This window comes from Chiloscyllium plagiosum, unplaced genomic scaffold, assembly GCF_037043375.1.
Source record: "Chiloscyllium plagiosum isolate Xiang-an unplaced genomic scaffold, Cpla_swu_hap1 HiC_scaffold_9, whole genome shotgun sequence".
NCBI lineage: Eukaryota > Metazoa > Chordata > Chondrichthyes > Orectolobiformes > Hemiscylliidae > Chiloscyllium > Chiloscyllium plagiosum.
The window spans coordinates 62,944,558-62,970,338 of NW_028270147.1; the positions used below are offsets into that span (position 1 = coordinate 62,944,558).

The 25,781-nt window shown below is 43.5% G+C and overlaps 1 protein-coding gene across 3 annotated transcripts in view; it reads right to left on the bottom strand.

Moving 5' to 3' along the window:
- ror1 (receptor tyrosine kinase-like orphan receptor 1) overlaps positions 1–25,781 on the bottom strand; it is a 306,261-nt gene that overhangs the window by 59,641 nt on the left and 220,839 nt on the right. For all 3 annotated transcript variants that reach the window (XM_043699447.2, XM_043699446.2, XM_087990688.1), the window contains one exon: positions 11,873–11,909. In XM_043699447.2, the coding sequence (XP_043555382.1) occupies positions 11,873–11,909 (37 nt within the window). The remainder of the gene's footprint in view (positions 1–11,872; positions 11,910–25,781) is intronic.

Sequence of the window (25,781 nt, forward strand, 5' to 3'; positions counted from 1 at the left end):
GATTTTTAACTTTGCCCACCCCAGTCCAACACTGGCACCTCCACATCATGCATACCATTCACGATGGCCTCTTGGTGTTGGAAAAGACCTTCAATGCTCACTCTTCAGGGGAACATCCCCACTTTTTACCTTGTCTCTGATATCTCCAGGAGTTGCTGGGGGTGATGAGCAAAGGTTGAGTGATGTTTCTGGTTGCAGAGAGTAAAGTGCCTTATAAATAAACCCAACCCTCTACTCTATAAATCCCCAACACGCTTCCTACAAATGTAAACCCATTTAAAAGACATCTGCACCCGCAGTGTTACAGCCCACAGTCCAGGTTTTGGAAAGTAAGATTAGAATAGGCAGCTGATTCTTTCCCCGCAATGAGATGCTCAGATACAGCAGGCTGAATGGCCTCTATTGGAGCCACCACATTTCAATATGTAATGCCCCAATACATAGGGAGGAAACCTTCCTGTGCATATGAAATGAGCTGAGGTAAAGGTAATTGTGCAAGTTCCCCTCCAAATACCCACTGTCCAGACTTGGATTTTGTCACTTGGTCAAAATCCCGGAATGCCCTCCCTATGAGTATTGTGGGTCTACCCGTAGCAAATGGATGCAGCGGTTCAAGAAGGCAACTCAACACCATCTTCTCAAAGGCAACTAAGGATGGGCAATTGATGCTGGCCAGTCAGCGATGCCCACGTCCCACAAGTGAAAAAAGAAACTTATTGCGAACTTTTCAGTACAGGATAGAATCCCTGCAAGTGTGGAAACAGATCATTCGACCCATCGACCAACTCTCCATCAGCATCCCACCTCATTCCTCTAATCCAGCATTTACCATGGATAATCCACCTAATCTGCACATGCCTGAAGACTATGGGCAATTTAGCATACCTAATCCACCTAACCCGCACACCTTTGGGCGAGGGGGAAAACCACAGCACTTGGAGGAATCCCACACAGACATGGGGAAAATGTGCAAACTCCACACAGACAGTTGCCCAAGGGTGGAATTGAACCCGTAGGGTCCCTGGTTCTGTGAGGCAGCAGTGCTAACCACTGTGCCACCCAGAACTTTGTGGGTTTGCCTCCACATTTTGACTCAAAAAAGGTTCCAGCCTATGATTCTAGCCTTCCTCAATTTGGAAAATGCAGAATTAAGATACATGGATTACCAATGATGCAGAAACCTTTCTATTCTTTGACTGATAACCCACCTTCATGCACTAAGATCTATTGGCTTATCAGCATTGTATAGGTCAGGGCAGCCAAAACAGTTTAGATTCGCAGTTATATCCTTTTCCAATGCTTGAACCTTACAATCAAACTTGACAGCCTGCTCCCCCAACTCAGTGAAACAATGATTTACACCTATAACTTGTGTATACGTAATAATCATTTTGTTCACAATGAATTCTCAGAGTATTCTAACCTGAGGTGGACAGGGATATGATGGATGCCATATGTGGGGAAAAACAGGAAAGGTTGTGATTGGCAGGTGAAAAAATACAGAGTAGGGTTGAAGAGATTTCTGAAATAGAGCAGCAAATGCACTGTAAAATAGAATGGGTTTAAAGACATTTGGATTTTGAAACAGTTCATCAGAATAGGAGAAACTAAGCTTGGAATGTGGGACTTGGTACATGTGGGGACATGAACTGTGGTGTGAAGGATGAATTGCTTCTTGTATAAGGTTGAGACAGCAAACCGGCTGTGGGAAATGATAGAAATCAAGGCTGGAAGTGACAAAAGGAAACTATTGTTTCAGCAACAGAGGAACAAATTGGTGGCAAATGTGGGGTGTATGGGCATTTTGAAGGAGCAGTTTTACGAAGACTTTGGACAGGGGTGAAGCAAGTTAAAAATATTGTGGTTCAACAGAATTCTAAAAGCTCACACCTATTCTGACTCAGTTTCTGATCAGATGATAATGAGGTATGAGAGTGGGAAATATAAAGACAGAATCTCAGAGGTGTTGACAGAACCTTAAGAAGACGGTCTCAAATTTGCTGATACTTAGCTGTAGGAAGTTTGGCTCACCCGTGGTTTGAAAACAGTCAGGCAATTTGAGGTGCGGCAACTATCTTTGAGTCAATGAAGAAAATAGCAAGGTAGAGCTGGGTGTTGTCAGCATACATGTAAAAACTAACCAAATGTGGATAGGCTGTGCACGGTGCATCCATATTCCCTGGTACTGCATTCTGAACCAAGTCAGCATTCTCACTGATGGTGCCAGCCAAACACTTTGGGACTGGGTGAAAGTGAGGGCTGCAGATGCTGGAGATCAGAGTTGAGAGTGTGGTGCTGGAATTGGGATTGGGGTTGAACACAAGGGTGGGATAGAAGTGCAATTCTTATCAGTGTACAGACATTGTGTTAAACAAGAGAAAATTTCTTAAGACTTTGCGTGCACAGGCATATATATGACACACATTACACCCACTTAACTGTTGACTTGCTTAAAGATGTTAGATTTTTAATTAAATTAATGGAAGTGCAGAGAGAGATTGCAAAGTTATATAAGTGTTACATGTGTGGGTTCTTTATGCTACCTTTGTGTTTACTCATTGATAAATGCCTGGCAGGCTACTATGAGGAAACAAAACCTGAGCAATTTCACAGTATGCCACTGGGGATGATTAAATCATCAGGAAAGGAAGGTGACTGGTTGTGTTGTGGTCTGAATGTAGTTATTAGAACTCAGTTGATAATTTGGTTGGGTTCTTTGGCAATGGCCTCAACACCATTGAAAAAGAAATATGGAGAATGGGGGATTCCCGCTGCTGTTAGCTGCCGTGTGGCTGCCCTGGAAAGTTCATCTCGTTTTTGTGGATGTGGGGTCACGATTACATTTGGCTGAATCTCCCTTCCTTTCATCCACAGGTGAATCATTTCCTGGCCATTACCATGTTGCCTAAACCAAGAAGACAGGGGAGCTCCTGCAATCTGTGGAGCATAAATAAGCACCTTCAAGTTAGGAGAAAAATCTGAGAGAACATCGGAATGGTCAAAGTTTGATGTGAAACTGAAGTTGCTGGAAGGAGGTATTATGCAGCATAACCGGTCAAACATTTTCCCGAATTCTACGAAGCTGTGGGATGTGAGATCTGATAATGGCATAGCAGTGGCACGTGTTTAAGTAAACTTCAGCATTTGTAATATCTCCAGCAATGATTTACAACTTGAAGGAGTGAAACCACCATTTCCATTGTTCGCTTTCTGGGCCTGAGGTTGATTGGCAACTAAAAACTATTAGGTGGACAACCACCTGATGAAGATGTGGCGCTCCGAAAGCTAGTGTGCTTCCAAGTAAACCTCTTGAACTATAACCTGGTGTTGTGTGATTTTTAACTTTGTACACCCCAGTCCAATACCAGCATCTCCAAATCATAAAAATTATTCTTTTGCTATAATTCAGATAATGAATTCTGTGGTCACTAATTATGAAAATGAATCAACTTCATGGAACGCATAGGCAAAATCCTGTTTTTGAGAAGCTAATGGAAGCATGATACAAAGCTGCTGTTTCCTTACTGATCTGTACATTAGAAACAGTCTTTAAGAGAATTCTGGTTCTAAGTATCGTATCCCCAATTAGTTCAACAAATTTAATGAATATATAACTGAGGCATTAGAACGTCACTGATTCCTGGTTTATACTGAGTCCGTCACCTGCAAAGTGTACTTAGAATAACTAAACCGCAGGCACTCAGTTGCATTTTCAGGACAGGTGGAAGTGTCTAAAATTTCATCTCTTGTATCGGGCTTCTAACCTTGCTCTCTGTCACATTCCTTCGTATTTTATATTCCTGAGAACATTTGAATTAAATTTTCTCTGAATAATGTTATCCTGCTCCTCCTAAACCCCAAACATTCATTTTTCTTCTCTGCATTTTCAAAACTAGGAAATCAGTATTCACCACATAATTTCTTGCGTAAGTTATTGCTTACAAGACCTCAAAAAGTTGTAACTCTTATAGCCTTCAACTTCCTATTACAATCTACAGATTTTTAAAACCCAAGCTTGGTTTTGTCTAATCACTATTTATTAATTTGTACAAACTTGGTCCCAATTTTTTTAGATTTACCATTGGCATTTTTCATCTGGACCTATGTTCTTCACGAATTCATTTAATAAAACATTGTTGCAGTGATGAAGACTGACAAACTCATAGGTATTAACAGTATTTTATATCTATTTATAACCAGGAAAATGTGGAAATAATTTGACAATAATATGGGACAGAAGCAATAATCTTAGATTAGTAAATAACAATTTACACAAATTTTATATTTGGTCGATTAAATCCTTTAATGAAGTAACCAAGAAGGTTATGAAGTAGTCGGTCTGACGTCGTACATGAGGGTTTTCAAAAGGGATTTGATAAAGTACTACCTATTAGACTTGTCAGTAAAATTAAAACCCTTGGCATTAAAGGAATAGTGGCTGCATGGATACAAAATGGGCGAATTGATAGAGAAGAGAGTTGCAATGAATCATTGTTTTCAGACTAAAGGGAGGTACATAATGTGGCTTCCAAGGGAATCCGTATTAGGACTACTGCTCTCTTGGACCTATGTTAATCATCCACTTTGGGTATATATGGCATGATCACAAAGGATTGCAGACTCAGAAAATAAAAAACGTGAAAATAGAACAGGCTTCAGAAGGAAATAGCCTGGTGAGATTGGGCTGATATGTGAAAAATACAATTAGAATAATATTAAATAATCCATTTTTGGAGGAGACTAAGGAGAAACAATACAAATTAAAGACTATCATGACAAAGCAGGTGCATAAATAGAGAGATTTGAGGGCTTATGTACACAAATGTTAGAATATATGAGGATAAGGAGAGAAGGCTACAAGGAATACAAGGACCATGTCATCATAAATAAAGAGATTTAATACAGGAGTAAGGATGTTTGGCTAAACCTCTAATTCACTGGTTAGGCCACAATTGGATTGTTCTGTTCAGTTCTGTTCATTACACATTAGGAATGATACTGAAACCTTAAACTGTATTAGACTGGTTAACAGAAATGTGGGGCTATAGTTGCATGGAGAGACATGAAAAGATGGGGCCATTGTCTTTACAGCGGAGAAGATTAAGGACATATTTAATCAAGGTATTCAAACTCTTGAAAAGAAGGTCTCGTAGAATAAAAAAGCAGAAACACTTCCCAATGACAGACAGTTTGGTAAACTGAAGGACAAAAGTTAATTAGCCAAAAACCAAGAGGGATGATGAGAATTTCTCCATGCAGTGAGGTGTTATTGATCTGGAATGCACTGCCTGAAAAGTCATGAAAAGATTTTCAATTGTAACTTCTTAAAGAGAATTGTATGAATGGTTGAAGGTGACAAATGCACTGGGCTATGGGAAACATACGTATGTATGGCGATATGAACTGGGAGCATAAATAAGCCATTCACCCCTCTGAGGTGCCCTTCACTATCAATGAGATCTGATATATTAGTGTTCTGAATTCCACAGTTCCATCTACCCCCAATAACTACTGATTCCATTGCCTTAAAAGCATTCATCTACTACTGTCTGAAAAATATTCAGAGGCAGAGTTCCAAAATTGCAGAGCCCTGAGAGAAAATAAATTCTCTTCATCTCTGTCCCAAAGGGAAAAGCACATTTTTAAATAGTGCTCCTTAGTTCTGGAACACATCCACAAGAAGAGACATCCTTTCTATGTCCATCTTCATGACTGTTCAGGCACTTCAATCAAATCACCCCTCACTCTACTAAACTTCAGTGGAAACAAGCCCAGTCAGTCCAGCTTTTCTGAATGAGACAATCCCTTCATTGAAAGAATCAAACTAGCAAATCCTTTCTGAACCATTTCCAAAGCATTTATATCCTTCCTTAAATAAGGAGGCCAAAACTGCACATAGTATTTGAAATGTACACAATGCCCTGTGTAATTGGAATATGATATCCTTATTTTATGGTAAATTCCTCTCATAATAAAGGATAGCATTCCAGTAGGCTCCCCAATTACTTGCTGTACTTGCACACTAACTTCTGAGACTCATACAATGGAACACCTAAATCCCTTGGAATTCTTGCGTTCAGCATTTAAATAATACATTGCATTTTTATTTTATCTGCCAAGATGCATAACTTTATATTTTCCCACATGATATTCCGTTTACCAGATCTCTGTACATTCACTCAATCTATTCATACCTGTCTACAACGTTGAGGTGCCCATCACAACATATTTTCCTATCTACCTTTACCATACGAACTAAGAAGTCTAGCTTTGATTCTAGACTTGTACTGGAGCAGCAATATGAATATTACAAAAAGACAGTATTCCAGGCTGGGCAATTCACCAATTTCTGCTGAAAGGTGTTAATTATATTAATTTGATCTGGGGATTCACCTCTGCTCATATGAATATTGGAGCAGAGTGAAAAGAGGGTATTGGATTAAATGATAAGCAAATTTATAAGTTCATAAATTTTAGTGTTTCATCCTCCACTGCCTGGGTATCGGAGTTCTTTGCTTATCTGATTTCAAATGCTCGATAAGCCAAAGTTTCTGCAAATGAAAACTGAGATGACTGAAACCATTGTCTTCAGCCTGCCTTATTCCCTCTGCTGCTGAAACTCTCACTGAAATAACTCCACAGAGGCTGGCATCCTGTCACCAAGTCAGACTTTATTTACACATGAACAGTTCTCGACAATAATATTGCCTCATTCTGAGTCTCAGTATTTCTGACACTCACCCTTTTTATATATCACCCAGGGCTTCCTGATTGGACCAAATTAACAGACCAATCAGGGAACTCATATTCTATGATGTCTAGCTGGCTGACCTCCTCAGAATCACTCCATCCTCCTGGAATTGTGCACTGTTCACACAAAGCTGCCCTCTCATTTTCCATGTACCTCTGTTCACCCAAAATGCTGTGATGTTAGGGTCCTGGGGAGCGTTGGTGAATGAACAGACCTTGGACTGCAGGTTCACATTTCCATGCAAGTGGACTCATACATAGACAGGACAGTGAAGAAGACATTTGGTATGCTTGCCTTTATTGGTCACTGCATTGAGTATAGAAGTTGGAAGGTTATATCACAGCTGTACAGGGCATTACTCAAGCACTTTTGGAATATTGTGTGCAATTCTAGTCTCTCAGCAATATGAAGAATGTTGAGAAACGTGAAAGGATTCAGAAAATATCTAGAATGATGTTGCCAGGGTTGGAGGGTTTGAGCTATAGGGAGAGGCTGAATAGGCTGGGGCTACTTTCCCTGGAGCATCGGAGGCTGAGGGGTGACGGTATAGAGATTTATAAAATAATGAGAGGCATGGACGGGGTAAATTGACAAGGCCTTTTGCCGTGGATGGGGGAGTCCAAAGCTAGAGGGCATGGGTTTAAAGTGAGAGGGGAAAGAGACAGAGGGACCTAAGGTGCAACCTTTTCATGTATGGAATGAACTGCCAGAGGAAGTGGTGGAGGCTGGTACAATTACAGCATTTAAAAGGCATCTGAATGGGTACATGAATAGGAAGGGTTTAGAAGGAAATAGCTGGCAAATGGGACTAGATTAGGTTCGGATATCTGGGCAGCACGGACAAGTTGGACCGCATGGTCTGTTTCCATATCTCTATGACTGACTCTATGGTGGGGTGTTAGCTTACATCTTTTAGCTATTATTCCTATTTTTGATGGCCTATAGTGGTTCCTCCTTCTCCAGCACTTTGATTTTAAAATTTACATTTTGGTGTTGGAGTCATACATCTCCGTCCCTACCTCTGTAATCTCCTCCCAATGTATAGTTGAGAACAGAAGTGAGTCAAACAGTCAGGGCAGGCAGGGACAAGGTAGGACTAATAAATTAAACTGCACTTATTTCAATGCAAGGAGTCTAACAGGAAAGGCAGATGAACTCAGGGCATGGTTAGGAACATGGGACTGGGATATCATTGCAATTACAGAAAAATGGCTCAGGGATGGGCAGGACTGGGAGCTTAATGTTCCAGGATACAAATGCTACAGGAAGGATAGAAAGGGAGGCAAGAAGGGAGGGGGAGTGGGAGTGGCATTTTTGATAAGGGATAGCATTACAGCTGTGCTGAGGGAGGATATTCCCGGAAATACATCCAGGGAAGTTATTTGGGTGGAACTGAGAAATAAGAAAGGGATGATCACCTTATTGGGATTGTATTATACATCCCCTAATAGTCATAGGGAAATTGAGAAACAAACTTGTAAGGAGATCTCAGCTATCTGTGAGAATAATAGGGTAGTTATGGTAAGGGATTTTAACTTTCCAAACATTGACTGGGACTGCCATAGTGTTAAAGGTTTAGATGGAGAGGAATTTCTTAAGTGCGTACAAGACAATTTTCTGATTCAGTATGTGGATGTACCTACTAGAGAAAGGTGCAAAACTTGACCTACTCTTAGGAAATAAGGCAGCGCAGGTGACTGAGCTATCAGTGGGGAAGCACTTGGGGCCAGCGACCATAATTCTATTCGTTTTAAAATCGTGATGGAAAAGGGTAGGCCAGATCTAAAAGTTGAAGTTCTAAATTGGAGAAAGGCCAATTTTGACGGTATTAGGCAAGACCTTTCGAAAGCTGATTGGAGGCAGATGTTCGCAGGTAAAGGGACGGCTGGAAAATGGAAGCCTTCAGAAATGAGATAACAAGAATCCAGAGAAAATACGTTCCTATTAGGGTGAAAGGGAAGGCTGGTAGGTATAGGGAATGCTGGATAACTAAAGAAATTGACGGTTTCGTTCAGAAAAAGAAGGAAGCATCTGTTGGGTATAGACAGGATAGATCAAGTGAATCCTTAGAAGAGTATAAAGGAAGTAGGTGTATACTTAAGAGGGAAATCAGGAGGGCAAAAAGGGGACATGAGATAGCTTTGGCAAATAGAATTAAGGAGAATCCAAAGGGTTTTTACAAATATATTAAAGGACAATAGGGTAACTCGGGAGAGAATAGGGCCCCTCAAAGATCAGCAAGACGGCCTTTGTGTGGAGCCACAGAAAATGGGGAAGATACTAAATGAATATTTTGCATCAGTATTTACTGTGGAAAAGGATATGGAAGATATAGACTGTAGGAAAATAGATGGTGACATCTTGCAAAATGTCCAGATTACAGAGGAGGAAGTGCTGGATGTCTTGAAATGGTTAAAGGTGGATAAATCCCCAGGGCCTGATCAGGTGTACCCGAGAACTCTGTGGGAAACTAGAGAAGTGATTGCTGGGCCTCTTGCTGAGATATTTGTATCATCGATAGTCACAGGTGAGGTGCCGGAAGACTGGAAGTTGGCAAACGTGGTGTCACTGTTTAAAAAGGGCGGTAAAGACAAGCCAGGGAACTATTGATCGGTGAGCCTGACCTCAGTGGTGGGCAAGTTGTTGGAGGGAATCCTGAGGGACAGGATGTACATGTATTTGGAAAGGCAAGGACTGATTCGGGATAGTCAACATGGCTTTGTGCGTGGGAAATCATGTCTCACAAACTTGATTGAGTTTTTTGAAGAAGCAACAAAGAAGATTGATGAGAGCAGAGCAATAGAAGTGATCTATATGGACTTCAGTAAGGCGTTCGACAAAGTTCCCCATGGGAGACTGATTAGCAAGGTTAGATCTCATGGAATACAGGGAGAACTAGCCATTTGGATACAGAACTGACTCAAATGTAGAAGACAGAGGGTGGTAGTGGAGGGTTGCTTTTCAGACTGGAGGCCTGTGACCAGTGAAGTGCCACAAGGATCAGTCCTGGGTCCTTTATTTTTTGTCATTTACATAAATGATTTGGATGTGAGCATAAGAGGTACAGTTAGTAAGTTTGCAGATGACACCAAAATTGGAGGTGTACTGGTCAGCGAAGAGGGTTACCTCGGATTACAACAGGATCTGGACCAGATGGGCCAATGGGTTGAGAAGTGGCAGATGGAGTTTAATTCAGATAAATGAGAGGTGCTGCATTTTGGGAAAGCAAATCTAAGCAGGACTTATACACTTAATGGTAAGGTCCTAGGGAGTGTTGCTGAACAAAAAGACCTTGGAGTGCAGGTTCATAGCTCCTTGAAAGTGGAGTCGCAGGTAGATAGGATAGTGAAGAAGGTGTTTGGTAAGCTTTCCTTTATTGGTCAGAGGACTGCGTACAGAAGTTGGGATGTCATGTTGCGGCTGTACAGGACATTTGTTAGGCCACTGTTGGAATATTGCGTGCAGTTCTGGTCTCCTTCCTATCAGAAAGATGTTATGAAACTTGAAAGGGTTCAGAAACGATTTACAAGGATGTTGCCAGAGTTGGAGGATTTGAGCTATAGAGAGAGGCTGAACAGGGTCGGGCTGTTTTCTCTTGAGCGTTGGAGGTTGAGCGGTGACCTTATAGAGGTTTACAAAATTATGAGGGGCATGGATAGGATAAGTAGACAAAGTCTTTTCCTTGGGATCGGGGAGTCCAGAACTAGAGGGCATAGGTTTAAGGTGAGACGTGAAAGATATAAAAGAGACCTAAGGGGCAACTTTTTCACACAGAGGGTGGTACATCTATGGAATGAGTGCCAGAGGATGTGGTGGATGCTGGTACAATTGCAACATTTAAGAGGCATTTGGATGGGTATATGAATAGGAAGGGTTTGGAGGGATATGGGCCGGGTGCTGGCAGGTGCGACTAGATTGGGTTGGGATATCTGATCGGCGTGGACAGGTTGGACCGAAGGGTCTGTTTCCATGCTGTACATCTCTATGGCTCTATGTACAGCTCTTGGAAAACTCTACATTCTTCAAACCTGGCCTCTACTGCAAAGTCTTTTGCACCATCATTCTGAGATGTACCTTCAGAATCGTAGCACTGAGCCTTGGACAGCCCTTCAAAAACCTCAGCGTATCTCTCACTCCTTCTTTAAAACATTTCTGGAAACTTACCCCTTTCACTGTGCTTTTATTCACCTAATCAATATTGCCTTCTTCATCTTGATATCAATTTCTGTCTGATTATGCTCCTGTGATCATTTTAGGGTTTTTTTAATGTGTTAAAAGATGCATGCAAGTTATGTTTATTTTGCTGTGATGACCTCTATGATGAGATAGGCCATTAACCCTGAAGGTAGAAGCTTAAAAGAACAGTACAATGAAACAAAGAACTGTGGATGCTGGAGAGATCTGAAACAAACAAAAACAGAATATTCTGGACAAACTCAGCAGCTCTAAAAACTAAATTAACATTTCCAGTCCAGTGACTCTTCTTCAAAAGTTCAGAAAATGGGTCTCTGGTCACAAAATTCTGTTCTCCACAAAGGCTGCCACACCTGCTGAGTTTCTCCAGCAATGTTTGAGTTTGTTTGTCTTAGTAGAACAACAGAATTACCTTGAGCGAGAAGCTTTGGGAAAGATAGGAATTCAGGGGAGCAGGAAAGGATAAAAATTAAACTATAAAACAAACTGATTCAACACACATGTTGTGGAGTGCAGTGGTTTAAGCAGTCAGCTCACCATCACCTTGTCAAGGGTAACTAGGGATGGGCAATAAATGCTGGCCAGCCAGCGATGCCCATATCCCATGAATGAATGAAAAAAACATACAAACAGGACAGTTGAAAGTACATACTTTGCAGTACGATGTTTTTAAAAAAAAAGCAATTCTGAAGTCAGTGAAGATTATCTTTTAGGTTCCATTGTCTGTGATCATTCCTTAGGCTGCACTATTTCTTTAGTGACAATCATGGACGTCATATGAAATGCACCCGTAGGAGTGACTTAAATCATCATAGGTGTAATGTAAAAAACTTTTTAAAGTAATGCTTCAGCTGATTATTGACAAACCCATATTATCTCTTTTGTGCTCTTTAGAAGCAGGTAACAGTACGACAAAAATATACTCACTGCGTTGCCTTTCCCGAATTTGGAGTCGGTGGGGGTCCTACAAAGGGGACAAAGAGAAAGTGTTAAAATTCGAGAGTTCAGGCATTACTCTTTGTTTGGCATTTGTGGCAAAGTGCTGTTTTTACCTGTAGCCTTGTGCTTTGATTTATATCTAAGCATGGAAAATTAAACCTTGGTAGAAAAGGATGCAGTTTATCCATTACAGATGTTTGATGAAAAATTATTTCACTGCCCAATGGACAAATAGTTAAATGTTTACCAAGTATGGAACTGAGCCACTTAGAGGCAAGAAGCTTCTGGGTTTATCCCTCGCCTGTTCTGAGTTAATAGATCAGAGTTCAGTAACAGGTTTGTTAAGATTCAATTCTGAACATGAGGCTAGAGAGGAGAGAAGGCAAAAATCAGACAGACTTCCTGCTAATCAACAGTGACTCCTGCTAAAATATGGATAGATACTGTGCAACAATCAGATGCTTCTCGAATGTGTTCCCGTGCAAACAATGATAAGATGACACCCATAATAACTGATCCCAGCTTTTAGCAATGTCTTAGGAAAGGAGAGGCAGAAAATGAAGGAATGTAACAATAAGGCCCTAGAAACGCGAAAGGAAATCGCCCAATAGCCTGACTGAGCCGAGCTGATAATTAGGCTTTTCCTGCCAAGCTCTGTATGGCTGACTTCGGAAAAGAAAAATAAATTCGAGCAAAGCTTACAATCATGCCAAACAGGTAACTTCTCCACCAGATGAAGGATACATATCGGATTTAGAGTGTGCTGGAGTGATCACAGAAACCCGTTTGAGATGACTGAGATCAGCCATTTGATTCGATCCCAAGGCTCAGGTAGTTATAGCAATAGGTCGAGATCAGGTTCTAAAAACATTTTTATTGGAATTCAGGTAAACATTTTTAATTGTTGCATTTTCTTCTTCCTTTAGTTAGCCTGTTCCAGTAATGAAGGAGTCAAGGCTCCCATTAATGGTATCACATCAGAAAATAACTTTGGTGGGGGAGTGTACAATGATTTTCTTGACTGTCCCTTGGAAGATGTTATTTCCACAAGTTTTGCTTCTTCCAGCTTGAAGTGATTCAAACTCCAGGGCTTGTGCCCTAGCTGTGATGTGCCACTGCTCAATGTCACCAGTCCACTCCCAACAACTCATTTTAATGTTACATGCAACATTGCAATGTGCGACAGCATTCTAACAAACTATTCTCTTTTCTTTCCAATGCAAACATATGACCTACTGTACTAGTCAATTGTATTCATGGCAGGAGTGGGGAAATAGAAGATGTAAAACTTGGGATATTTTGTGGTAGAGAACGTAACAATTATTATTTGAGTACTCAATGACCATTGATAATTGATACTTGTTCAACCTGTGTAAATAAGATTGGGACTTGCAGAAAGGAGGAGCAAACTAACCAGGACACCTGAGCACAAGGAGTCATTCAAGTGGGGAAGAAAATAGGAAGATAGTTCTGGTCAGGGAGTTGTATAATTAGGGCAGTAGATATTGTTTTCTGCAGCTGTGAGGAGGAGTTCTGAAGGCTGTGTTGTCTGCCCAGTGCCAGAATTAAGGACATCTCCAGTAGTTGTCATCCATGTTGGTACCCACAACATTGGTAGGACTAGAAGGGAGGTTCTGTTGAAAGACCTTGAACAGTTATGAGTTCAATTAAAAACCAAAATCTCTAAGGCAAAAATCTCTGGATTACTATCTGAGCCAAGCGCAGGGTAAATAAAGTCAGGCAGTTAACTGTGTGAAAGGTTGATGCAGGCGGAATGGGTTTTAGACATGGAGCACTAGCACCTATATAGGAAGGAGTTGTCCAGTGGGATGTGGTTCCCTAGAGTTGTTCTGGGATCAGTGGCCTGGCGAATCAAGTACCTAGGACTGAATGAGGGGTTTGGGAGAGGGGAAATGAACACTTAAAGCAAGTAGCATGGCAACATTACCTCGACACTGTCCTATCCCCCCTAGTCCAGGAACTCCCCACATACGTTCGAGACACCACCCACGCCCTCCACCTCCTCCAAGACTTCCGTTTCCCCGGCCCCCAACGCCTCATCTTCACCATGGATATCCAATCCCTCTACACCTCCATCCACCATGACCAGGGCCTCCAAGCCCTCCGTTTTTTCCTCTCCAGACGTTCCCAACAATACCCCTCCACCGACACTCTCATTCGTTTGGCCAAACTGGTCCTCACCCTTAACAATTTATCCTTTGAATCCTCCCACTTCCTCCAGACCAAAGGGGTAGCCATGGGCACACGTATGGGCCCCAGCTATGCCTGTCTCTTTGTTGGCTACGTAGAGCAGTTGATCTTCCGTAATTACACTGGCACCACTCCCCACCTCTTCCTCCGCTACATTGATGACTGCATTGAAGCCACCTCGTGCTCCCGCGAGGAGGTTGAGCAATTCATCAACTTCACCAACACATTCCACCCTGACCTTAAATTTATCTGGACCATCTCTGACACCTCTCTCCCCTTCCTGGACCTCTCCATCTCCATCAGTGACGACCGACTTGACACTGACATCTTCTACAAACCCACCGACTCCCACAGCTACCTGGATTACACCTCTTCCCACCCTACCTCTTGCAAAAATGCCATCCCGTATTCCCAATTCCTCCGCCTCCGCCTTATCTGCTCCCAGGAGGAGCGGTTCCACCATAGAACACAGCAGATGGCCTCCTTGTTTGGAGACCGCAATTTCCCTTCCCACGTGGTTAAAGATGCCCTCCAACGCATCTCATCCACATCCCGCACCTCCGCCCTCAGACCCAACCCCTCCAACCGCAACAAGGACAAAACGCCCCTGGTGCTCACCTTCCACCCTACCAACCTTCGCATAAACCAAATCATCCGCCGACATTTCCGCCACCTCCAAACAGACCCCACCACCAGGGATATATTTCCCTCCCCACCCCTCTCCGCCTTCCGCAAAGACCGTTCCCTCCGTGACTACCTGGTCAGGTCCACGCCCCCCTACGACCCACCCTCCCATCCTGGCACTTTCCCCTGCCACCGCAGGAACTGTAAAACCTGCGCCCACACCTCCTCCCTCACCTCTATCCAAGGCCCCAAAGGAGCTTTCCACATCCATCAAAGTTTTACCTGCACATCCACTAATATCATCTATTGTATCCGTTGCTCCCGATGCGGTCTCCTCTGCACTGGGGAGACTGGGCGCCTCCTAGCAGAGCGCTTTAGGGAACATCTCCGAGACACCCGCACCAATCAACCAAATCGCCCAGTGGCTCAACATTTCAACTCCCCCTCCCACTCTGCCGAGGATATGGAGGTGCTGGGCCTCCTCCACCGCCGCTCCCTCACCATCAGACGCCTGGAGGAAGAACGCCTCATTTTCCGCCTCGGAACACTTCAACCCCAGGGCATCAATATGGATTTCAACAGTTTCCTCATTTCCCCTTCCCCCACCTCATCCTAGCTTCTAACCTCCAGCAACTCGATCCCCTGACCTGTCCGGACTTGTCCGACCTGCCCAGCTCCTTTTCCACCTATCCACTCCACCCTCTCCTCCCTGACCTATCACCTTCATCTCCTTCCCCACTGACCTATTGTACTCTATGCCACTCTCTCCCCACCCCCACCCTCCTCTAGCTTATCTCTCCACGCTTCAGGCTCTCTGCCTTTATTCCTGATGAAGGGCTTTTGCCCGAAACGTCGATTTTGCCTGTCGTCGGATGCTGCCTGAATTGCTGTGCTCTTCCAGCACCACTGATCCAGAATCTGGTTTCCAGCATCTGCAGTCATTGTTTTTACAACATTACAGGATAGCTGTCTCCATGATAACCAGAGGGACATGGAAATTACAGAGTACGCTAACATAGGAAAACAGCAGTAACTAGGGTCAAAGGGTGGGAAAAATAGCAAGAAAGACAAAGTTACTGTTTCTTTACTTGAAAAAGTATAATGGAGTCAGAGGCAAGTTTAATAAATGATGCCTGAGACAAAAACAGGGTAGTTAGCTTAATGTTCATTATTGGGAAAATGTTAAGAGTCGATTATAAAGGGCGTAATTGCAAAACATTTAGAAATACATCATGAAATGAAGCAGTCAGCATGGCTTCATGAATATCTGACAAATTTACTAGAATTCTTCGAGGAAGGAACAAGCAGAATAAATAAAGGGGAAGCACTGGATGTAATATTTTTGGATGTTCAGAGGTATTTTACAAAGTACCACAGATTAGGCTACTTAAGTAAATAAAAGCTCATGGTGTTCGAAGTAGTATATTAACATGGATAGAGGATCGGCTAATTAATAGAAGACAGAATTGGGTACAGTGGGCATTTTCAGGAATGGCAACCTGTAACTAGTGGAGTGCCATAGGGATCAGTGCTGGGGCCACAATTATTCACAATATATATTAATCACTTGGATGAGGGAAGTGTGTGTATGATAGCTAAGTTTGTGGATGACACAGTACTGGGTGATAAGTGACGAAGATGACACAAAGAGCCTGCAGTGGGATACAGACAGGTTAACTGAGTGGGCAAAAGCTTCGCAGATGGAATATAATGTGGGAAAATGTGAGTTATTCACTCTGGCAGGAAGAATAGAAGAAGTGAATATTATTTGAAAGGGGGAGACGGCAGAAAGCTCTGACACATTGGGATTTGGGAGCCCAAATACATGAAACACAGAAAGCTAGCAACAAAGTTCAGTGGCTATTAAGGAAGGCAAAATAAGAAGTTGGCCTTTATTTCAAAGGGAATTCAGTGAAGAAAGGGAAGTCTTGCAAAAACTGTATAAGTCAGACCATAGCTAGAATACTGTGAACAGTTTTAGGCCCGTTATCTCGAGAAAGATATACTGGCATTGGAGGCAGTCCAGAGAAGGCTCACTAGGCTCATCCTGAGCATGGAAGGATTTTCTATGAGAAGGGGTTGAGTACATTCAGCCCATAATAATTGGAGATTGGGAGAATGAGAAGTGACCTTGTGGAAAGATGTATGATTTTTAGGGGGACTTGACAGTGTAGGAGCAGAAAGACTGTTATGCCTTGTGGGAGAGTCTCGGACAAGAGGCCATCATCTCAGAATAAAGTGTTGCACATTTAGATCATAGATCATAGAATGACAAAGTTAAAGACAGTTTCTTTTCTCAGAGGATACTGAATCTGTGGAATTTTTTACCACAGAAGACTGTCAAGGCTGTTTTTCATGTATATAAGTATGGAGATAAGACAGATTTTTAATCAAGGGGACCAACGGTCATATGGATAAGACAGGAAAATGATGTTGGAGGATATTCAGGTCAGCCATGACATCATTGAATGGTGCAGCAGACTTAAAGGGCTGAATGGCCTCCCTCCACTCCGATGCTTTATGGTCTCAGAATCGTCATTCTGCATTTATTTATTGACAAATTAGGGACAGTTTGAGCTAAACGTCGTAAGACCTAGACAGCAAGTGCCCAAACTCAACACTGGATACTAACAACAGCTTGTATTAATATAGCACCTCAAACATGATAAGATACTCCAAGGCCCTTTACAGGAGCATTATAAAACAAACTTAGACAGCAAACCACAGAAGAGATAATCAAAAGGCTTGGTTAAATAAGGAGGCTTAGAGCAATACTGTAAGAGGGAAAAACAAGATAGAAGAGGTTTGGCAATGTAATTCTAGAGGTAGGCCCCTTGGCAGCTGACACCTTGGCACTGATGGTGGAGCTACTAAAGTCAGCTGTGTCCGAGAGGTCAGAACTGAATGGGTGCAGATTTCCCTGAGGAACAGAAGGTGATTACCGAGACCAGGACAGATTTGAAAGCAAGGACAAAAATTTTAAAATCAAGTCATTGCTCCTTTGATGCTAATATACTTCAGCAAACTGAAAAGTGATAGGTAACTGGGACTTGGTGTGAGTTAGGATATGAGCAGAAGTTTGGATGACCTCAAGTTTAAAGCAGGTACAAAATGTGAGACCAAGCAGATATATGTTGAAATAGTCAAGTTTCAAGGTAACAAAGGCAAGAATGATAAGTTGACAGAGCAGATGGGCAGAAACTGGCGTGAATCATCGAATCCCTACAGGCCCTTCGGCCCAACAAGTCCACACCTATCCTCTGAAGAGTAACCCACTCAGACCCATTCCACCACCCTACTACTCTACATTAACCCATGACTAATGCACCTAACCTACACATCGCTGAACACTATGGGCAATCTAGCATGGCCAATTCATCCTAACCTGCACATCTTTGGACCTGTGGGAGGAAACCGGAGCACCGGAGGAAACCCACACAGTCATAGAGTCAAAGAATCATAGAGATATACAGCATGGAAACAGACCCTTCGGTCCAACCTGTCCATGCTGACCAGATATCCCAACCCAATTTAGTCCCGTCTGCCAGCACCCGGCGCATATCCCTCCAAACCCTTCCTATTCATATACCCATCCAAATGCCTCTTAAATGTTGCAATTGTACCAGCCTCCTCCACATCCTCTGGCAGCTCATTCCATGCATTCCATTCCATACATTCCAGCCTCTGTGTGAAAATGTTGCCTTTAAGGTCTCTTTTATATCTTTCGCCTCTCACCCTCAACTATGCCCTCTAGTTCTCGACTCCCCCACCCCAGGGAAAAGACTTTATCTATTTATCCTATCCATGACCCTCATAATTTTGTAAACCTCTATAAGGTCACCCCTCAGCCTCCGACGCTCCAGGGAAAACAACCCCAGCCTGTTCAGCGTCTCCATATAGCTCAAATCCTCCAACCCTGGCAACATCCTTCTAAATCTTTTCTGAACCCTTTCAAGTTTCACAACATCTTTCCGATAGGAAGGAGACCAGAATTGCATGCAATACTCTAACAGTGGCCTAACCAATGTCCTGTACAGCGCAACATGACCTCCCAACCTCTGTACTCAGTACGATGACCAATAAAGGAAAGCATACCAAACGCCTTCGTTACTATCCTATCTACCTGTGACTCCACTTTCAAGGAGCCTTGAACGTGCACTCCAAGGTCTCTTTGTTCAGCAACACTCCCTAGGACCTTACCATTAAATGTATAAATCCTGCTAAAATTTGCTTTCCCAAAATGCAGCACCTCTCATTTATCTGAATTAAATTCCATCTGCCACTTCTCAGCCCTTTGGCCCATCTGGTCCAGATCCTGTTGTAATCTGAGGTAACCCTCTTCGCTATCCACTACACCTCCAATTTTGGTGTCATCTGCAAACTTACTAACTGTACCTCTTATGCTCGCATCCAAATCATTTATGTAAATGACAAAACGTAGAGTACCCAGGACTGATCCTTGTGGCACTCCACTGATCACAGGCCTCCAGTCTGAACAACAGCCTTCCACCACCACCCTCTGTCTTCTACCTTTAAGTCAGTTCTGTATCCAAATGGCTAGTTCTCGCTGTATTCCATGAGATCTAACCTTGCTAATCAGTCTCCCATGGGGAACCTTGTTGAACACCTTACTGAAGTCCATATAGATCACATCTACTGCTTTGCCCTCATCAATTTTCTTTGTTACTTCTTCAAAAAACTCAATCAAGTTTGTGAGACATGATTTCTTATGCACAAAGCCATGTTGACTATCCCGAATCAGTCCTTGCCTTTCCAAATACATGTACATCCTGTCCCTCAGGATTCCCTCCAACAACTTGCCCAGCACTGAGGTCAGGCTCACCGGTCTATAGTTCCCTGGCTTGTCTTTACTGGCCTTCTTAAACAGTGGCACCACGGTTGCCAACTTCCAGTCTTCCGGCACCTCACCTGTGACGATCGATGATACAAATATCTCAGCAAGAGGCCCAGCAATCACATCCCTAGCTTCCCACAGAAATCTCGGGTACACCTGATCAGACCCTGGGGATTTATCCATCTTTAACCGTTTCAAGACATCCAGCACTTCCTCCTCTGTAATCTGGACATTTTGAAAGATGTCACTATCTATTTCCCTACAGTCTATATCTTCCATATCCTTTTCCACAGTAAATACGGATGGAAAATATTCATTTAGTATCTCCCCCATTTTCTGTGGCTCCACACAAAGGCCGCCTTGCTGATCTTTGAGGGACCCTATTCTCTCCCTAGTTACCCTATTGTCCTTAACATATTTGTAAAAACCCTTTGGATTCTCCTTAATTCTATTTACCAAAGCTATCTCATGTCCCCTTTTTGCCCTCCTGATTTCCCTCTCTAGTATACACCTACTTCCTTTATACTCCGCTAACGATTCACTCGATCTATTCTGTCTATACCTGACATATGCTTCCTTCTTTTTCTTAACTAAACCCTCAATTTCTTTAGCCATCAGCATTCCCTATACCTACCAGCCTTCCCTTTCACCCTGGTAGGAACATACTTTCTCTGGATTCTTGTTATTTCATTTCTGAAGGCTTCCCTTTTCCAGCCGTCCCTTTACCTGCGAACATCTGCCTCCAATCAGCTTTCGAAAGTTCTTGCCTAATACCGTCAAAATTGGCCTTTCTCCAATTTCGAACTTCAACTTTTAGATCTGGTCTATCCTTTTCCATCACGATTTTAAAATGAATAGAATTATGGTCGCTGGCCCCAAGTGCTCCCCCAATGACACCTCAGTCACCTGCCCTGCCTTACTTCCCAAGAGTAGGTCAGGTTTTGCACCTTCTCTAGTAGGTACATCCACATACTGAATCAGAAATTTGTCTTGTACACACTTAAGAAATTCCTCTCCATCTAAACCTTTAACACTATGGCAGTCCCAGTCGATGTTTGGAAAGTTAAAATCCCCTACCATAACCACCCTATTATTCTCACAGATAGCTGAGATCTCCTTACAAGTTTGTTTCTCAATTTTCCTCTGACTATTGGGGGGGGTCTATAATACAATCCCAATAAGGTGATTATCCCTTTCTTATTTCTCAGTTCCACCCAAATTACTTCCCTGGATGTATTTCCAGGAATATCCTCCCTCAGCACAGCTGTAATGCTAACCCTTATCAAAAATGCCACTCCCACTCCCCTCTTGCCTCCCTTTCTATCCTTCCTGTAGTATTTGTACCCTGGAACAGTAAGCTCCCAGTTCTGCCCATCCCTGAGCCACGTTTCTGCAATTGCTATGATATCCCAGTCTCATGTTCCTAACCTTGCCCTCACGAGGAGAATGTGCAAACTTCACACAGTCACCCAAGGCTGGAATCGAACCCAGATCCCTGACACTGTGAGGCAGCAGTGCTAACCACTGAGACACCATGCCATGAAGTTGGATAATGTTACAAAAGCAGAAACAGGCAGCCTTAGTGATGGCACAAATATGTGGGGAAAGTTAATCTTAGGGTCAAATATAACAAGGGTACAAATGATTTGGTTTAGTCTTTTATAGTTGCTAGGGAGTGGGCTGGAGTTAGTAGCTAGGGAACAGAATTTGAAGTGATACCGTAGGCTTCAGTTTTTTCAATGCTTAATTGGAGGACATTTCTGCTCATTCAGTAATGGATGGTGGATAAGCAACCTGATCAATTAGGAACAGTAGAGAAATCAAGAGAGGTGGTGGTAAGGGAGACCTGGGATGATGACAATAATTGGATGTTAACTTGTTTATCTTGGGAAAATGTCAACACCTTAATTGCCTCCTTCCAATGGGGTGGCAAATGTAATTGGCAAGTTAGTAACTGATGGATTGCAGCTGAGGTCCCACATTGCTGAGGTAACCCTCTGAACTCAATCCAAATAAGGCACTTCAGGCAGGGAGACGCATCTGTACTTCACTTTGTTATCTTATTTCTTTCAGGACTATATTTTAAATAGAAACAAAAGTTGAAGACTTCTATTCTCCACTCTTAAAAGTACCTTAACTAGATAAGCATGCTTCACATGTAAAGATGTAGAAAGTATAAGCAGGATATTCAACTATTTAACATGTCAGCCGAACCCAATCCTATCCAACGTGCACTTCCCAACATGACTCACACTAAGGTATTTGGGAGTGACAACTCTGGTTGACATTTCTTCTCCACTTTCTAATCCAGTAACATTAAGACCTCCGACCTCCAGCACCTTGTCAGATGAGCTAATTTGACACAGCCCATCATAAAAATGAGGACCTCCCCTGCAACCGCAGATTGCGGTGGTTCACGGACTCCCAGCCATTCTGCTTGTTCTGTGGTGCTGTGGAGTCCATGGACCATGTATATATTGGGTGTGGGCGTTTGCACTCTCCTCTGCTTTTGGTTGCACTTCAGTCCCACGCTCCTGATCTTCGGGCACCCGGTACGGAGGAGGGAGGGCAGGTCCGAAAACCTCCTTGTGGGTCTGCTCCTGGGCCTGGCCAAACTGGCCATCAACAGGTCCAGGCAGCGGGCCGTGGAGGGGTCGTTAGGGCCGACTGCCTGCCCCTCTTCCGCGGTTACGTTAGAGCCCGGGTGTCCTTGGAGAAGGAGCACGCGGTGTCCACCAACACCCTGGAGTTGTTCAGGGAGAGGTGGGCGCCGCAGGGAGTGGAGTGCATCATTTCTCCCTCCAATTCTATTTTGATTTAGTCCCTACCCTCCCCTTCACTGTTTTGATCACACAGCACTGCCCTTTGATGTGAAGGGCACTGCTTGTCACTGGCCACTTGGGTGTTTTCCTGTCTTCCTGGTGGTGGAAATTGAATAATGATTCGTGCACTTTGTATCTTTCACTGTGTCTCACACCTGCACACACACACCATGGGTGCTGGGGGAAAAAATAAGCACTACTGCGGTTAGGCGGTAGTGTGGGGGTTAAAAAAAAATGTTTAAAAATAAAATAAAAATGAGGACCTGACTGACCTTAATATTGATTAATTCATTGATTGAACCATTAGGGAACAGTTACTTTAACTGCTTTTAAGTGTTGTGATAACCAAAATAAGAAATAGCTGTACAGCATTAAGAGACCGCTCCAGTCATATGTATCAATACATTATAGGAAGAGTTACACTGAACACTCTCTATTGCAAAGAATTTACTTGCACAAAACTTTAATAACCTTAATTAATTCCATCTTAAACCCACAAATGATATTGTAATGACCATCTGTCCTTCATCTACACTCAAAATGACTGATACAATTGTCATCTAAATCTTTTTATCCTGCGAGATGTTTTTCACAATGGACATACCACTAAAGCTGGAACTTAGAGCCATAGAGTTAAAGAGATCTACAGCACGGAAACGAATCCTTTGGTCCAACTCTTCCTTGCCAACCAGATATCCTAACCTAATCTCGTCTGATTTGCCAGCATTTGCCCCATATCCCTCTAAAGCCTTCCTATTCATATACCCATCCAGATGCCTTTCAAATGTTGTAATTATACCAGTCTCCACCACTTCCTCGGGCAGTTCATTCCATACACACACCACCCTCTGTGTGAAAAAGATGCCCCTTATGTCCCATTTAAATCTTTCCCATCTCACCCTAAAATGGACCTTGTCTATTTACCCTATCCATGCTCCTCATGATCTTATAAACCTCTATTAGGTCACCCCCTCAGCATCCCACGCTCCAGGAAAAACAGCCACAGCCTATTCAGCCTCTCCCTATAGCTCAAATCCTCCAACCCCGGCAACATCCTTGTAAATCTTTTCTGAACCCTTTCAAGTTTCACAACATCCTTCCATTAGGAGGGAGACCAGAATTGAACACTTTTGGAATCCTAATGACAAGAATCAGCATATTAATTCCACTTTACTTTGTCCTGTGCCATCCAATGCTCACTGCAGAACAAGGGACTGCATCTTGATCCCCATTGGGACTCACTTAAATAAGTGGCTGAGGAGTTTGCACAGTTGGCAAATGTGCTGCTGCTCCATTTCCAGCATAACCCCGGGCTGTTTTCCAGAGTTCGGATGGCAGTGTGGGCAGCAGGGCTACCTACCCGCAAGCAGCAGATACTCAATTCCATTACTTATTAAGGCCTGTTGTTAGAAACCACCCAGAATCAGTAGGACATCCAGTGAAGTGGTTTCTCCATTCTACCACAGAGATGGCCTGGTTGCAAAGGCCTTTTTCTGATTTTAAATTTGAAGAGGTTGACAGCACTTCATCATGCGGCATCCTGCCAGCTTTACACCCGATGTCCAGCTATTTCAGACAATGTGCTTTTCCTCCCTCTATCATCCTGACAGTCCTCCACTGCACCACCTCCTTTCCCCGTTCCACTGCTCTAAACCACTCCCCCTCTAAACACAATAAAGGCAGAGACCCCGTTGTCCTCACCTACCATCCCACCAGTCTCTGCATCGAATACATCATCCTTAATCACTTCCAACAACTCAAACTAGACCCCACCACCAAGAACATCTTCTCTTCCCCATCCATCTCTGCCTTCTGCAAGGACCATTCCCTTCACCAATCCTTGGTTCGTGCCACTCTCCCCACCGACCCCACCCCGAACCCCAGGTACCTTCCCCTGCAACCAGCAAAGATGCAAAACCTGCTGGTATACTACCCCCCCTCACCTCCATCTGGGCCCCAAACAGTTCATCCAGGTGAGACAGAGGTTCACCTGCCTCTCTTCTAACCTAATTTACTGCATCAGTTCTTCTGATGTGGTCTTCTCTACATTGGGAAGACCGAATGTGAACTTAGAGAACAGTTTGCCGAGCATCTCAGCAGGGCCTGCAGGGGCCGGCCAGACCTCCCACTCACTGCCCATTTCAATTCCCCTTCCCACTCCCTTTCCAACATGACCAACCACAGCTTCCTTCATTGCCACAATGAATCAAACCGCAAATTGGAGTAACAACACCTCATCTTCTGCCTGGTCAGCCTACAGCCCAGAGGACTCAACATTGAATACTCCAATTTCAAATAACCTCCCTTTCCATCCCCCGACTCCCTTCCTTCCACTGCTCCCTGCCACCAACTGGAGTCATTCCTCCCATTGACCAACCAGGTCGTACCCTCTACCTGTCTTCATCTCTCCCCACTTCACCGCACTGCCCACCACCCCCCTTATCTGCAGCTCCCCTTACAACCACCCCCAGTCCTGAAGAAGGGTTACACCTGAAACGTCAACTCCTCCGTCTCCTGATGCAGCCTGGATTGCTGTTTTCTTCCAGTCTCCTGCTTGTCTACCTTGTATTCCAGCACCTGCATTTTTTTGCCTCTAACCAAGTGCTTTACAACTGCCAGAAGGCCTCAAAATGGACCTCCAACTTTCAGACACCACCTGACATATATATCTACCCGCTAGTCACTAATTGGCCATGTTTGGTAACCACACATTTAGTACATTTCCCACAAAGGCTCAACAGAGGAGGAAGTGCTGGATGTCTTGAAACGGGTAAAGGTGGATTAATCCCCAGGACCTGAGCAGGTGTATCCGAGAACTCTGTGGGAAACTAGAGAAGTGATTGCTGGGCCTCTTGCTGAGATATTTGTATCATCGATAGTCACAGGTGAGGTGCTGGAAGACTAGAGGTTGGCTAACGTGGTGCCACTGTTTAAGAAGGGTGGTAAGGACAAGCCAGGGAACTATAGACCAGTGAGCCTGACGTCGGTGGTGGGTAAGTTGTTGGAGGGAATCCTGAGAGACAGGATGTACATGTATTTGGAAAGACAAAGACTGATTCAGGATAGTCAACATGGCTTGGGGTGTGGGAAATAAAGAGGATTGGTGAGGGCAGAGCAGTAGATGTGATCTATATGGACTTCAATAAGGCATTCAACAAGAGGGTGGTACATGTATAGAATGAGCTGCCAGAGGAAGTGGTGGAGGCTGGTACAATTGCAACATTTAAGAGGCATTTGGATGGGTATATGAATAGGAAGGGTTTGGAGGGATATGGGCCAGGTGCTGGCAGGTGGGACTGGATTGCGATGGGATATCTGGTCGGCATGGACAGGTTGGGCTGAAGGGTCTGTTTCTCTATGACTGTAAGTGCTGTCTACTTGGCAC